Source organism: Abramis brama (assembly GCF_963993115.1).
Source record: "Abramis brama genome assembly, chromosome: 3".
Taxonomy (NCBI): domain Eukaryota; kingdom Metazoa; phylum Chordata; class Actinopteri; order Cypriniformes; family Leuciscidae; genus Abramis; species Abramis brama.
In genome coordinates, this window is record NC_139965.1 from 17,906,949 (window position 1) to 17,921,800 (window position 14,852).

General features: G+C 35.9%; 1 protein-coding gene across 2 annotated transcripts in view; it reads right to left on the reverse strand.

Moving 5' to 3' along the window:
• ntrk3b (neurotrophic tyrosine kinase, receptor, type 3b) overlaps nt 1-14,852 on the reverse strand; it is a 125,693-nt gene that overhangs the window by 21,156 nt on the left and 89,685 nt on the right. For both annotated transcript variants that reach the window (XM_084108181.1, XM_084108182.1), the window contains exon 12: nt 4,951-5,139. In XM_084108181.1, the coding sequence (XP_083964307.1) occupies nt 4,951-5,139 (189 nt within the window). The remainder of the gene's footprint in view (nt 1-4,950; nt 5,140-14,852) is intronic.

The following is a 14,852-nucleotide window of genomic DNA, read 5'->3' on the forward strand; positions in this document are numbered from 1 at the left end:
GCACCATAGGCTCCGCCCACTGGCATTCAGTCACTTAATTGCTGGCATTTACCTACACAAGCAAATTCAGCCTATTAAAATCACTGACGCTGTCTGCACTGGATACAGTGTAGAGATGTGGGTTCAGTTTCTGATATACTCCACGCACTTGAGTCTGTCATCAACAAGACAAATGGAAGAGTGAAAGAACATTCGCTTTGTCACGTCCAGTTTAAACAGTTCATTTGAGTCTCTGTACAGACTTTAGAAGGATCCCAACTAGGGCTGTATTCTCCCAGTCGATTAGTCGATTATTTGGTCGATACGTTCTGGCTCGACCAAAATTCTGATTGGTCGATTTTTTTGCCACGTTCATTTCAATAGTTTTGTCGCGTTAATTTACCGGTAATCAGTTTTGCCGCGTTCATTTCATCAGTTTTGCCGCGTTCATTTCATCAGGTGGAAAGCACTAATTGCTAATGGGGGTGTTTTCAGAGCACCCCTGTTTCACAGGTAACAGTCTGTCTTCAGAACACCCCCCTTGTTTTCACGTCTTTTGGATTAGCCCAACTCACCGGAGAAGACGGACAGATTGAAGAAAGTAGGCTACTAGAAGGTTTGCTGAATATTACTTGATCTGGTTTGTTTAATAAATATTATTTTTTTATTAAAGTGGACGTGCCTTTTGTGTTTAAGAGTAAAAGCTTTAAGTTAATAGTCTATTCGTGTCTCAGCCGCGAAGCTGATCTCCTATGTTCAGCCCATAGACTGTAAAAAATAGGTTCAGCCTCACTCTGTGCGAGCTGCACAGAGCGGCTGAAATTATAGAGTCTGTCAGTTATTATAATACATATGACAGAAACAATTGTCTAAATTATGTTACATATTCCTCAAAAGTTCTTGTCATGATATCACTAGTTGACAACATAGTACTATTTTCGGAAATCATAGGCTATGATATTGCACAGGTGCACGTGATGCAACGCTGTCAGAGCCGACAGACTCGTGTGTCAGACTCATTTCAGTGCAAAATAATTACGTCAAAAACGATTTAATACTGCAAATAGCCTACTAGTTTTTTATGTTTATTTATAATTCATTTTGGCGGACAACAAGGCTACCAAGTACTGCGCACAGTGCGCAGCTAATTCATTTAACGTTTTTTTTTCTAACGTCATTTTTAGTCGATTTTTAGTCGAAAACTTCAGGACTTCAGTCGACCAGATTTTCTTTGGTTGAGTACAGCCCTAATCCCAACATCAGAAACAAGTGGATTTTATTTTAATGGTGTCCCGGAACACGTCGGATTGTTATATGTTAGTTCGGAGCATTTTGTTTTGTAAGCGAGGCAAGATGAAACAGCCAACTGTATTGGATCTGACAGCAGCTGCATCACAAAAGTAAATGATTTCATAATGCTTTGTCTGTAAATGACAGTTTTATATATGGAATTGAGTATGTGTAGCCTACTAACTATAGGGTTAGGGTAGGATTAGGATTTGGTTTAGGGCTAGTTGCATGTAATTATGCCTAATTTGTAGTTATTACTAATATAGTAAATACATGTAACGTGTGACAAGGACACATAAAATTCAATAGCGAGTGGACGTTGATGATGTTTCCTATCCAGTGACGTTAGCTAGGGCTGGGTATTGACACAGATTTCACAATTCGATTCGATTTCGATTCACAAGCTTGCGATTCGATTCGATTTCGATTACGATTCGATTCGATTCAATATCGATTATTTTGGATATCAGGTACAATACATTGTAAATTTTCTCAAGGAAAACTGGAAAATAAAAGGGAAAAAAATTATTGTAAACTATGGGAGTCAGTTGTAGCCTATAGGCTTCATTAGCCTACTATAATATTGAAGGTAAAAATTAACTGATTTGTATACAAACACTTAAAATACACTTTTATTTATTTTTATAATAATAAAGTTATATGAAAATATAAAAATTTAAATGGTGGCTGTCAAAAACTTTCCAGATTTATTCAAACATGCATTAAATATTGAAGAACAATAAAAATTATAATGATTATGTAATATGGTGCATATATTTAGCAAAATGCTCCTCTCTAGAGTTAATTTTTCTAGCTGACTAACGAGTTTATGGTCACTGGATATGGTTTTTCTGAGGTAAATGTGACGTTACATGACATTGTTTACTTATGTCTTTCCACGGTTGAAACACTGATTGAGCGATTCCATGTGACATGATACGGACTTCGATAAGTTGTACTCTATCTTTTAACACACTTTCAGATGCTCATTCGTGTTTATTTCGCGCAGTAACTGGTGTTATTAATGCGGAAGAGAAGATCATGTGCGCTCCGCGTTGCTGCTTCTCTTGAGCTGAGCCAGAGCGATCTCACGCCACAGCGCCAAAACGGTAATTATGTTTTTGAATTTCATAAGAAAATGGACGTAATTTGAAATCTGAGACTTTGTTTCATATCAATAATAACAAAGCACAAAGATTATTGCGATTTATTGGATGGGATGCGCGCATCAATGTTCCATTAATTCATCAACTGAAAACAGGATGACTAATCGATTCTTGGGATTTAAGAATCGATATCGTTTCGTAAAAATGAGAATCGATTAAAATCGATAAATCGATATTTTTTACCCAGCCCTAACGTTAGCCAATCATAACAGCAGCCGTTTAATGACAAGCCCTAAAGGAGCCGTCCCTTAAAAATGGATAATTTTCCTTGCTCTATATAAATAAATAAATAAATAAATAAATAAAATCTGTTAACATTTGTTATAAATGTTATAATTCTATGTGATCCACATGGCAAAACGCAAAGTGAACAAATGTTCAAACAGACATTGAAAAGTCAACACTTGGTCTCCATGTGCAAATGGGATGCTAGAGATTATTCTTGGATCTTGGATATAGGTAAAGCAAAACTCTGTGCTAACCATCAACTGAAATGCTATAGTATGTAGTTCAGGAATAAACTCGTGTTGGTTTGAAAAGGTAAGTAAATGCAGCAGAACTCAATTGTAATTGCAAAATAGCTTTTTTGAGTCAGTCATCTTTTGAATTCCTGAAAAGTCATCATGTCATGGCTCAAGGGACTTGCTTACTTGAAATCCTTTCAAATACAGAAGTCTACAAATAAAACCGTAATCATGCAAGGAAAAACATTTTTCCCCACAAATTACCACAATATCCAGACATTTTACATTTGAGTTCTTGTGTATTTCCTAATATTAGATTCTCATATACTGTATAACAGTAAAATTAAACAATACAAATACATGAATTAAAACATGCAGAATAAAATGTTAGTGTTTAAATAATATATTTAAAAATATTGAATAAAAATAAAATGATATTAGATTTTATTATTACAAATATTATAACAACATTGATAAATATCACAATGGAAAATGTATAAAATAGACATTGTCTTATTTATGCTATACATATTCAATTTCTTTCTCACGGACCACTGAATTTTTGCATTACTGCATATTCTTTATAGATGTGGACTGTGATAAGTCATGTCTACAAATGTAAACCCAGTATCAACTGGGTGAAACTGGTCTGAAACGCATCGCTCTTCTATTTTATGTTCTCTCTATAAAAAAATGATGAGCTGAACCTTGGACCATTTTTATAAGGTGTATCTTTATATAAATGATTCAGCTTATACAGCTAACACATAAAGAGCTTTCTAGTTGCTCAGAGCTTTCTCAGAGTCTGAGAAGTAAAAATATACGCTCTCTTAAGCAGCTAACTGTCATTTAAATATCACACACTCATCAGATATGGGCACGGCCATGATGGTTATGTATCTACAGCTATAAAGATTTTATGCCATCCATTATGCATAAAGAGTTAATTTATTCATGAGGGCAAAATGTGATTGTCCTCTGCCTTTTGGATTCCTTTTCATAGCCGTCAGTGCACCCTGTGAATAGACCACTGTTTTGTGCCTTGAATATAAATAGACTGTGTGTGTGTTGATGTGTGCAAGTCTGTGTCCCCATATATTCGATACTACGTGCCATAAATCAGTCAGGCCCCCTTTTAACCTCTAAATTTGGCTAACAAAAACACTTATGTAAAGTGACAAGTATATTTGTTCCAATTAATTACATTAAAGGGCTAAACTAAGACACCATTTGCTCCAAGAAAAGTAATTGTCAATGCGCAACTCTTCGGTCACAACGGGCCCCAAAAATAGCAAATAAATATATAAAAGATCTCATAAATCTTAGCAGGAGCTCTGCGTATTCATTCATGACCATTTATACAAACAATGGAGTTGGCATTTGTTCCCATGCACTCTGCAATAAGTGCAAGCTCAGGGCATACAAAAGTCCTCTATTTTTAACACTTTTGTGCTTATTCAAACATCTTCTTAGTGACCCATATACTGCGCTATATAATGAGGATATACTGCGGGCTAGTTAAAATGTCAAGAGTAACGTTCTTTCGTAAACACAGGAATTATTTCCATCACCATTATTTCCAAGAGATATAATGCAGGCGTAGCGTAAGCTTAGGTGAGAATTGACGAAAACAGAAGTGGAGATGATAGAGATAGAGGAAAACAAAACCCCAGACAAACAATAAGTTTTAAAGAAAAATGTCAGAGGATCTGCCTTTCTCGTGAACGTGTGTATGGCTGTTTGTAAAATGTTAAATATGGATATTTTTCTTACAAAAACCAAATCGCTTCGCTTCTGAAGGCATTTATTAACCCATTGGAGTCGGGTTAATAACACCTAGGATGGCTTGTGGAATAATAATACAATTTTGGAATAATTTTCATTTTTGGGTGAACTATTCCTTTAATTTCTTTATTTAAAAAAAAAAAAATTATTCTTTCTGACCCCAAAATGGTTGTATAAATAGGGTCAAATTTGATTTCACATCAACTTTGAATTGTATTTTTAGAACCAAATTAAGCACATCAACAAGTAGTGAGACATGTACTCACAGGTGGTTGGTTTGTTGCAATTGTGTCCATGTCGAAAGTACTGCGGGTTCTCGATGACAGGAATGCGACTCATGCCGATTACGACTGCGTCAGGTCCCGCATCGAGAGAGCAAGGTGTGACGATACCATGGTTGACATGATGAAGAGGGCTTGCAGAGTCTTCCTCTCCACTGATGACTGCCACTGGACCTGTAGAACAAGCAAAAAATAATGATAAATGTACAAGCACGAGGGGAAGATATTATACCTCAACATGGCTTTGATCCAAATCAGTTTTCGACTACGCAGACATCTAAACACTTTCATCAAGTTTACATTTATTTATTGTGAAATTGACAGTGGTTTGAAATCTTCTGAAATTTGCCACCTGGGGGAGAAAACCACTGAGCTCAATTGAAGAATAAAGAAACTGCCGGTAAACATAACATTTTCAAGAAGCCCACCTCAAAACATGACTTCTCAAACCAGTTGTTTGTTCACAGGCACACTCAGGGGAGCAGTTTGAACATGGGCAACCAAGCAAATCATCAATATAGAGTGACTAAAGTACTTCACATTGGTCTCAAATATTTAAAAACCTTTATGTGGTAGTTCAAACACGAAGACAAATATCTGTAAGCCCACCCAATGAGCATTATTTCACTGAATTAATTCCAAGCTAGGCACTTGTCAGTTAATACTTGATGTGAAATTCTATTGTCCTAATGTGAAATGAATCCTATTTGTTGGAATACTTGGAATACTGAAAATCTAATGAAAACTCAACAGCAAAACTTAATGCCTTATTCATGCATGACCATACATCCCTTAATCCTGCTCAATACCCAAACTTAACAACTACCTTACTAACTATTAATAAGCAGCAATTAGGTGGCTACTGGGGCAAAAGTCATAGTTAATAGTTAGTTAATAGTGAGAACTGGACCCTTATCTAAAGTGTGACCACAAAACCTAGTAATCTGCCTTGCTGTATACAGGGCAGAGCATGTGAGCGGAGTGGAGCGGGAGCGAGCGGGGAGCGCGAGCGGGCGGATCTTGGCCAGAGCGCAGAGCGGCAATTTCAAAAGGACGGAGCGTCGCCCTATTTCCCGCTCCAATTTCGCTCCGCTCACACCACGAGTCTGAAGCATGCTCAGTCAAGCCTGACCCTGAATCCATTTGTCTTGCACAGTCATCAACAGTAGACTATTTTCAGTCAAAACTCGGCTCAATAATGGAGTTCAAAAAGTACTTCAAAAAGGAAAATGAGAAGTCATACAGTGTAGCCTACTATTAATATAAGTCGCTCCGGAGTATAAGTCGCATCAGTCAAAAAATGCGCCATGAAGAAGAAAAAACATATATAGGCCTAGCCTAAGTCGCACTGGACTATAAGTCGCATTTATTTAGAAATTTATTTCACAAAAAAAAAACCCAACAATGTTACGGATGGGACAGTTCTCCGTTAACGCTCTGAAAGCGGCACTAAAAGACTGCTTTAAAACTTTCACTGAGACCTCAAACAGAAAGCACAAAGCCTGTCTTTAAATTTAATTTCGTTTTGTATTAATTGTATCTTAATTTTAATCAATGTTTCATCAACCAATTGTCTGGATTTAATAAATAAGAAGTAAATATATTAGAAAATAATCACGACACGAAGGCGCCGGCGCGTGAAACTGGAGCTTGTCTCATAAATTAACCGAAACTCCATTAATATTCGTCTATTATTCCATTAATAATATTATTATTATTATAGCCTACTTGCCTCACAGACCTGAGACATATATATAAAGCTTGAAATGTCTACTTTTAAACAGAACAATTCAAAACAAAAGAAAACAGACTGCTCTCTTATGTAATCCGTATGAAATGCGCATTTCTCTCTGGCGCGTTCACTACTGCGAAGATCGCGAGTCAGCATCTTTCCAGCCGACACAGACATAAAAAAAAAAACTGGTTTATTAGTAAACAATTAAAATGTCTCCTGCTATATTTTACATATTCATAATCATTAATTTTGCCGGTTCGTTGTGACAGCTTTTAGGTGCTTTATTGGCAGCGCCACCCTTACATGTTACATGAATGCAACAGCACCGAAAACATGGAGATTTTTTTCTTTTGGGGGCATTTTGTTTGTGTTCAGACTTTATCAGTTGTTTTTAGGCGCGATGTTAGAGGACGCTGCTAATAAAGTTGCTAGTAGGCCTACACATTGGATTCACGTTTATTATTATAGGCTATTTAAAAAAATACCCCAGTTTTTATGCCGGTCGTATCATTTTATTTTGATGTATTTATCCGCCACACCTTAAAGGCTGGTCCGTGAAAATATTGTCTGATATTAAACCGGTCCGTGGCGCAAAAAAGGTTGGGGACCGCTACAAGTGCTATATATACATGTAGATTTTTTTCCTTTTTTGGAGCGAGCAGGGGGCGATTTGACTGGAGCGCGAAGCAAGCTGCGTTGAGCGCTGAGTGATAATGAGCGGAGCGGCCTGATGTAGCTTTGAGCGGGGGAGCGGAGGGGTGAACAGTTCCGTGAGCGATGAGCTGAGATTCTCACCGCTCCACTCCGCTCATATGCTCTGATACAGGGATGAGTGCCCAGAAATAACGTCCGGTTCCAATGTGCCATGGTTAAAAAGTTTTTAAAAACTTTTAATGGTATTTAGTTAAATGCCTAAAAATAAGGTATGAACATTAATAAATAAATGGGTCTACAGAGGGTGCCGGGGACGTTAAACGTCATCACACTAATAGTCAAACTATTCTAACTCAAACTTTCCAACTTTAAGATTTTAAATAGAGACAGCAAGAGTTGCCGGATGCTTAGTGTTTGTGACACTGAAGTCACGTGATCATGGTGTAGCTTGTTTATAGCCTAACTTTAGCTTTTTTTATTCTGCCGATTTGTATTTAGGCTTTAAAATCCGTAAAAGCTGTTTTAACTTGTCAAGATTTTCTTGATGAATAAAATGTGTAAGCATCATAAACTTTTTTAGTCATAGCGCTTGTTTTCAGCAATAACCCAAAGCCAATGGAATAAATCCAAATGGCTTTTTACAAGGGACCAGGGTAATGCAAACTTCCGGTTTGGCCTACAAAACTATGTCATCCCTATAGGACTCTTCTCTATCTCACTCTCTCTCACACACACATAAAAAAAACACAAGAATATTGGGTAAAATATTCACTTTCTATAAGATTGAGATTTACCTCCACTAGTCATCTTGGACTAAATTTCACTTAGCTAGTCAGAATGCATTCTGGTATTGCCTTCCCTGTGAAGGATACATACAGTATGATGCAAATTGGTCAAATTAAGGTATCTTCAAAGACCCCTCAAACCTTTGTGCCCATGATGTACAAAGATGTGTACTACAGATATTATTAGTATCACAGTGCATTATGTACACACAAGATGCTTTTATTTTAACCTGTTAACCTGTGGGAGGACACAGGTGCACTGAAGCGTTCTTTTTTTTACATTAGCTAACAGGTTAAATTATTTATATGTAGGCAACTCGCTAGGTTTTTCAACCGAGTTTGTAACATCCTCTGAATTTCAACAGGATAACATTAGAAATAATATTTCTCAGCGAATCAATAAATCTCACCATCTCTTGTGTCAGTAGCAGTTGAAGAGACCTGAAAATGTATTTTTATTTCTCACCTTGACTGTCTCAGTGTAATGGAGCATTGCCCAGACTTGCTAGGTGTAACCCTCACAAATACAACCCTAGGTGCAAGGTGTGTGAAGTCTTGCCATAAAAGCAAAGCCACAGGCAGTACACAAACTCCAGACCGAAAGTGACATTCACAAGTAACGTGGCTTGTTTATTTGTATTGGGGTTTTACTAGGGCTAAAACCTTAGGTTTTAACCTTAGGCGTAAGGTTTAAGCCTTAGTACTTGTTTGTTTTTTAAAGACAGCTTTCCCTATAGTATATTTGACCACAACAGTTTCTTATGTGCAATCTGGATAAGAGTATCTACTAAATGTCTTAAAGTCTCCCTGTGGTGAAAATCAAGTTTTTAATGTTGTTTATACATATGTCTATGTAGTGTTTTTAATATGATTTAAGACCTTGTGCAAAATCACCACCATTGCTAAGTATTTTGTCTTTAAAACTGCAGTGATCTAAAGACAGTCTTAAAAACGCAGTTTGAAATCGCTGGTGTTTCTTACGTCTCAAACTACCTTGTAACCAATCACGTCAACGTGCAGGCGGGCTTTAGCATATCATTATGATGTATATTATGATGTTATGATGAACTATATGCCTCTCTCCACTGACGTTCTGAGTTGTTCAAAGCGTTTCTAAGGATGCTGATTGTTAGAAGGTAGCTGTCTGACTCATGAGATGGCGAACGGGAACATGGTTTTTGTAACATTACACTGTAAAAAAAAATTACATCCCCAAGTCAAAAATTTCAAGTGACCGATAACATCTAAATTTTTCAATTAGTCTGACGTATTATTTCTCATTGAGCCAATGTTAACAGACTATTGCAACAAGAATTTCACTTGGGCCAATTGAAAAATTTTGATGTTATCGGTCACTTGAAATTTTTGATTTGGGAGGGTTAGAAATTTTTCACAGTGTAGCAACACATTATTAGCTGTTTGATAACATAGTCAAGCAAAAGGCTAATCATATTAATTACCGTTATGTGTCCGACATTGTAAAGAGCGATACCATTGTGCAGCGTTTATCGAAGTAAGTTGGCCGCGCAAATTTCTGAGATGGTGTGAGTGAGTGGAGGCGGGGCTTATTAGCATATTCATGGATCCACATATATTAAATGAATCAAGGGTGTAGAGTTGCATTTAAGCTATTTTAAGGCACGAAGACATTTTTTTTTCACAGGAAAAAAAGTTTAATTATATAATTTTGACTTTAAATGTAAATGTGCATTAATGTCAGATTGATGAAGTTTTGCAATCTTCTGCATTTCTCTGAATTAATGAAGTCTCTACTCATTATGTACACTAGTTCATGTTGTGACAGAACGCGTAGGTTGAAGTAAACACACTCCATGAACAGAACCACACATCTTTGTGTTTGACATTTAGGGTCCTAGTGAGAAATGTTTCTTCTTGGCTCAAAGTAAATCTGAGAGTTCGATTTTAAACATTTCACTGTAACTCTTGGTGTTCCCAGTCAAATCTCACTCTGATAAATACAGAACACCATTATTGATGGTCCTTCTCGAAGTAGGCTATAGAAAATGTATGACTCCTGCTTTGGGACGATCATTTATTTTGTTTACGATTGTATAAACATCTTTGGGAGACAAGCAGGAGCATATTTTATTCAACAAGAATGCTAAACCTACCATGCATCATATAAGCAAATTTTGTCTTAAGCCACTGATGTTAATGGGCTACATCTCACAAAACATCAATATCACATTTTGCCCTTTAAAATAAATGCGTACTTTAAATATTTATTTATTCCATTAAGAAAGTTAAGCACATTTTAAGACCACTTACAATTTTATATTTAATTTTACAATCTTATGCCTTTTGTTCTCTCACAAATGTTTTGTATTCCCCCAAGAAACTTTAAGTTTCGCTCGCAAAATGTTTGCATTCCCAATTCCATGAGAAACTTTGCATTCGCTTGCAAAACCTTTGCGTTCCCTTGCAAAAAAAATGGTGTACTTGTGTACGTTTCTTGGGAGAATGCAAAATATTTGCAAGAGAACGCAAAAGCATTGCTAAATAACTTTTCCTCCCATCTTATATATTTTTTATATTTATTTCCCTTCATATTCTCATTTTATTTTATATTATATTATATTATATTATATTATATTATATTATATTATATTATATTATATTATATTATATTATATTATATTATATTATATTATATTATATTATAATGATTCAAATAATTTTGAAAGAATGGGATTAATTGTCCTAAAAGTGAAAAATAAAAATAAACTTAATGGTCCCAAAAAAGGCTTAACTTACAAATGAATGGAATGAATCTTTGTCATGGGAAACAAAAAATAATCATGCAAAAAATTTTGTTTGTCTTGGTATTGTACAACCACATCAGTTCTCAAACAATATGTAAGCAAAAATAAGTTGCAGAATGTTCTAAACTTAATGGTCAAGAACATTCTGCAACTGTATTGAAGAGACTAAAAACCAGAATTGTAGTAGACGTGACTAACTTGACAAACAAAAACTACAACTCAACATGAGTAATTCACAATGTAACCAAGCTAAGCAAGCACCATACAAGCACTGGCTCAGCTTGATTCCTGGCCTTCACTAGCACACAATCTCCTGAACTGAACTGCAATGAAAAAATAAAGAGCCACTTTCATCAGTCAGACTCCAACCATTTAAACAGAGGGAGGAGGGATAAAATTGGATAACGTTGCATCATCCTGGGCAGTCAGTGGTGGCCCACGATTGAACAGATGCCATTAAATATTTACCTTTCATTACAGAGACGCAGGGAGCACACAGAAACATGTGATCATTCAGATACTGACAGTAAGACTGCTATCGATCAGGCTATGTTGAGGCCCCATGACTTCACTGATCCAACAGTGCACAGAGAACTCTGTTCAACGAGCCATATTGAAAACACACAGTGGCATGTCCAGATGCAGCGAAAATAGATTTGAACTGTTCTTTGTTAGCGCTGTAGCTCATACTGTACTCAAATGAGCAGACGCTACAGGCTGCATGTGGGCCAAATGTCGCCAACATATTGATTCTAAATGCTGCAAATGATCTGATGAAGCAAACTATTTAAGGTTTTGTAGATATCTGTTATAATTCTGTATAATTCTAGATAGCACATTTACCACTCATTTAGTGGCGTGACATTGACTACACACTTAGAAAAAATAGGTTCAGTGGTTGGGTTCTTGACTCAGTTTTAAGGAACCCATTTATGCCAAAAAGGTTCTATACAAGGAGAAATGTCTTTTGAGACCCCATGTGGTGAAAAAAAGTTTTTAATGTTGTTTATGTCTATGTGGTGTTTTTAATATACTTTACAACAAATGTGCAAATTCAACACCATTGCTGAGTATTTTCTCCTTAAAGCCGCACTGAAAAAAAGACGCGGTTTGAAATCGGCAGTGTTTCTTACGTCACAAACTACCTGGTAACCAATCACGTCAACGTGCCAGCGGGCTTTAGCATATCATTAACTATGGTCTGAAGCAGGGGAGTCTCAAGAGAAGCCAGGTTATCCCGGTATATTTTTCTGTTGATATGAAAAATTGTGTACATTTAGCAATATAGCGTGTGAATTATGTATATGATGTATATTACGATATTATGAACTATACTATATGAACTATATGCCTTAATTCACTGGCGTTCTAAGTTGTTCAAAGCATTTCTAAGGATGCTGTTTTTTTTTTTAGAAGGCAGCTGTCTGACTCTGAGAAGGTGAATGGGAATATTGTTTGTGTAACATTAGCAAAACATTATCATACTAATTACCGCTATGTGTCTGACATTGTAGAGAGCGATACACAAAACGCATTATCATTCTGATACATCGACTTGTAGACGACCCTGTATGAGTGAGTGGAGGCGGGGCTCATTTGCATATTCATGGAGCAAGTTACATCCAAGCTATTTCAAGGCATGATTAAAAAAAAAAATTCACAGGAAAAAAACATTTAAATATGCCATTTTGGTGATCAAAGATGAGTTTTAAGGGATACAATTATTGACAGGAAGACTTACTTACAAAATACTTTCATGTTTAATGGTTTATTTACATTTTAATGATAAAGTATGTTTACATAAAACATAATTATTTAAATCATAATGATTCCATGATGGGAACCCCTAAAAAGAAGGTCTATATAAAACCTTTTCTTCGAAGAGTGCATGTTGCGATAACATACTACTAAAGACAAAACACAGTAACCATGTCCAACAATTTATAACATGTCCTTCTTGACTCATTTCATAAAAAATACTGAAATAATTTGGATGCCACTCATTGAATTAAACTGTTTGAAACATTCATACAACATGCATTCTGTTTCACATATTTTTATCAAATTGAAAGCATATATTATATTATCTGTGCTTTAAACTGTTCTAAAACAGTAAACCATGGCTTCACAGGGCTTATTGTTTTTATAAAATGGTTTGTCCATAAACATTTATTTGAATGAAGTCACAGTTGTATGTTTGTAGAGCAATTTACTGTACAGATGCTTCGAACGCGGCTCAACCAATCAGAATAAAGGACTGGAACTATCCATTTTATAATGTGCAGTATGCTAGAATTGGATTCCAAACATAACCATACCTTCTGTTAATGGTTAAGACTGATAATCAATCTCAATTTATGGGTTGCATTAACTTGAGTGTGCGGTTTATTGTTGGCTACTATGGTAATCAATGTAAACTTCTATGAGAATCTGACAAATGACAGAACCTGGACCATTCACCAGCAATAAATGGAGCCTTTTTTTATTTTAACCAATCTCAGTCAGGTTCTTCAATTAGTCAAGAACACAACCACCAGTCAATAATGTAGTCAAGAGAGCCAACAACTGATGACACAAAAGGTTTAAAGCAAATACATTATCCAAAATTAACATTTTGGAGTATTTGCCAATGTTGGGTGAACTGTATTTTGCTAAAACTGTTTAAATATAAAAACATATAAAATATCTGTATTTTGTTCCTCATATATTTATTTTGGTGAATTAATATAGAAAACCGATAATTATAAAGCTCCCAATATGATAATACATGTTACCTTCTATGGATAGTTTGTATGTCTCTATGTGAATCCAAATGAATTTACAGACAAATGAATGTAGGGTGCCAAGTTTGGTTCTTCACTGCATCCATGCGGCCTGATGAAAAGGAAATCACATCAATAACCACTGACAATTCTAATCTTCTGAAGCTCCCCAGACCAAAGCACCAACGTGGGTTCAATCACTACCCTGAGTGTCTAGGAAATACATCTGCGAAGACCGCGGCAAACAGAGAGCTGAGGTACAAAACAGCTAATCTTAAATATGCAGTACAGATAATCACAGAGGTAAGCCACTGTCACCTAAAATCTGGGTTAGCATAATGGTTTCAATCAGACACTGTGCTGGAGGCAAGAATGTAATTATGTTCTGATTCTCTTCAAGTCGAATACGGTTACGTAACATGCATCACATCAGCATTTCTTTTTAGCTCTCCAGTTTTAATTCTAGGTAGAATTCCACGGGTAGTCCAAGTCTAACAAACACACACACACACACACACACACACACACACACACACACACACACACACTGCAAATCTTAAATCAGTGCAGCTGTATTAATCGCATCAAAAGAACAAAGTGACAATTATACAGGAATAAACTAGTTCAAACTGAGAACAAAAAGAGAGAACGTGCAAAAAACGCTTAATTTAATAATTCAACACTTGTTAAAAAATAAAAGCATTTTTGTTTTCATGTCGTGTCTGTGACCCTGTTATGGTGTCTAAAACACAGGGATTCCCCTGTCAACACTCTTTTTCCTCATCAAAGGCAAATATGACAAATATTTAATTTAGATTCATGTAGCTATTTATAGTGGATTACTGGAGTAACAAATGTTTGCAGATGCTACATTATTGAAGAAATGAATATAATAAAACATTTATTAAGAACCTGCGGTGCCTCCGCGACCATTGAATACACAGCTAACTGTGGATTATCACGCATATACCATGGTCATTTGCCAGCATTGACAACTTAAAGCTGTTATTGATGTTTGCAGTGCAATATTTGACCAGAAGGGTAAAATTGATGATTATTTTCATCAGTTACGGCTCGTTAGATCCAGCATTCTGCCCGCTTTGAATTAGACATAGAGATAAAGTAGTGCGTAAGATTACATGTATTTCAAAGAATGAATTATAGCATT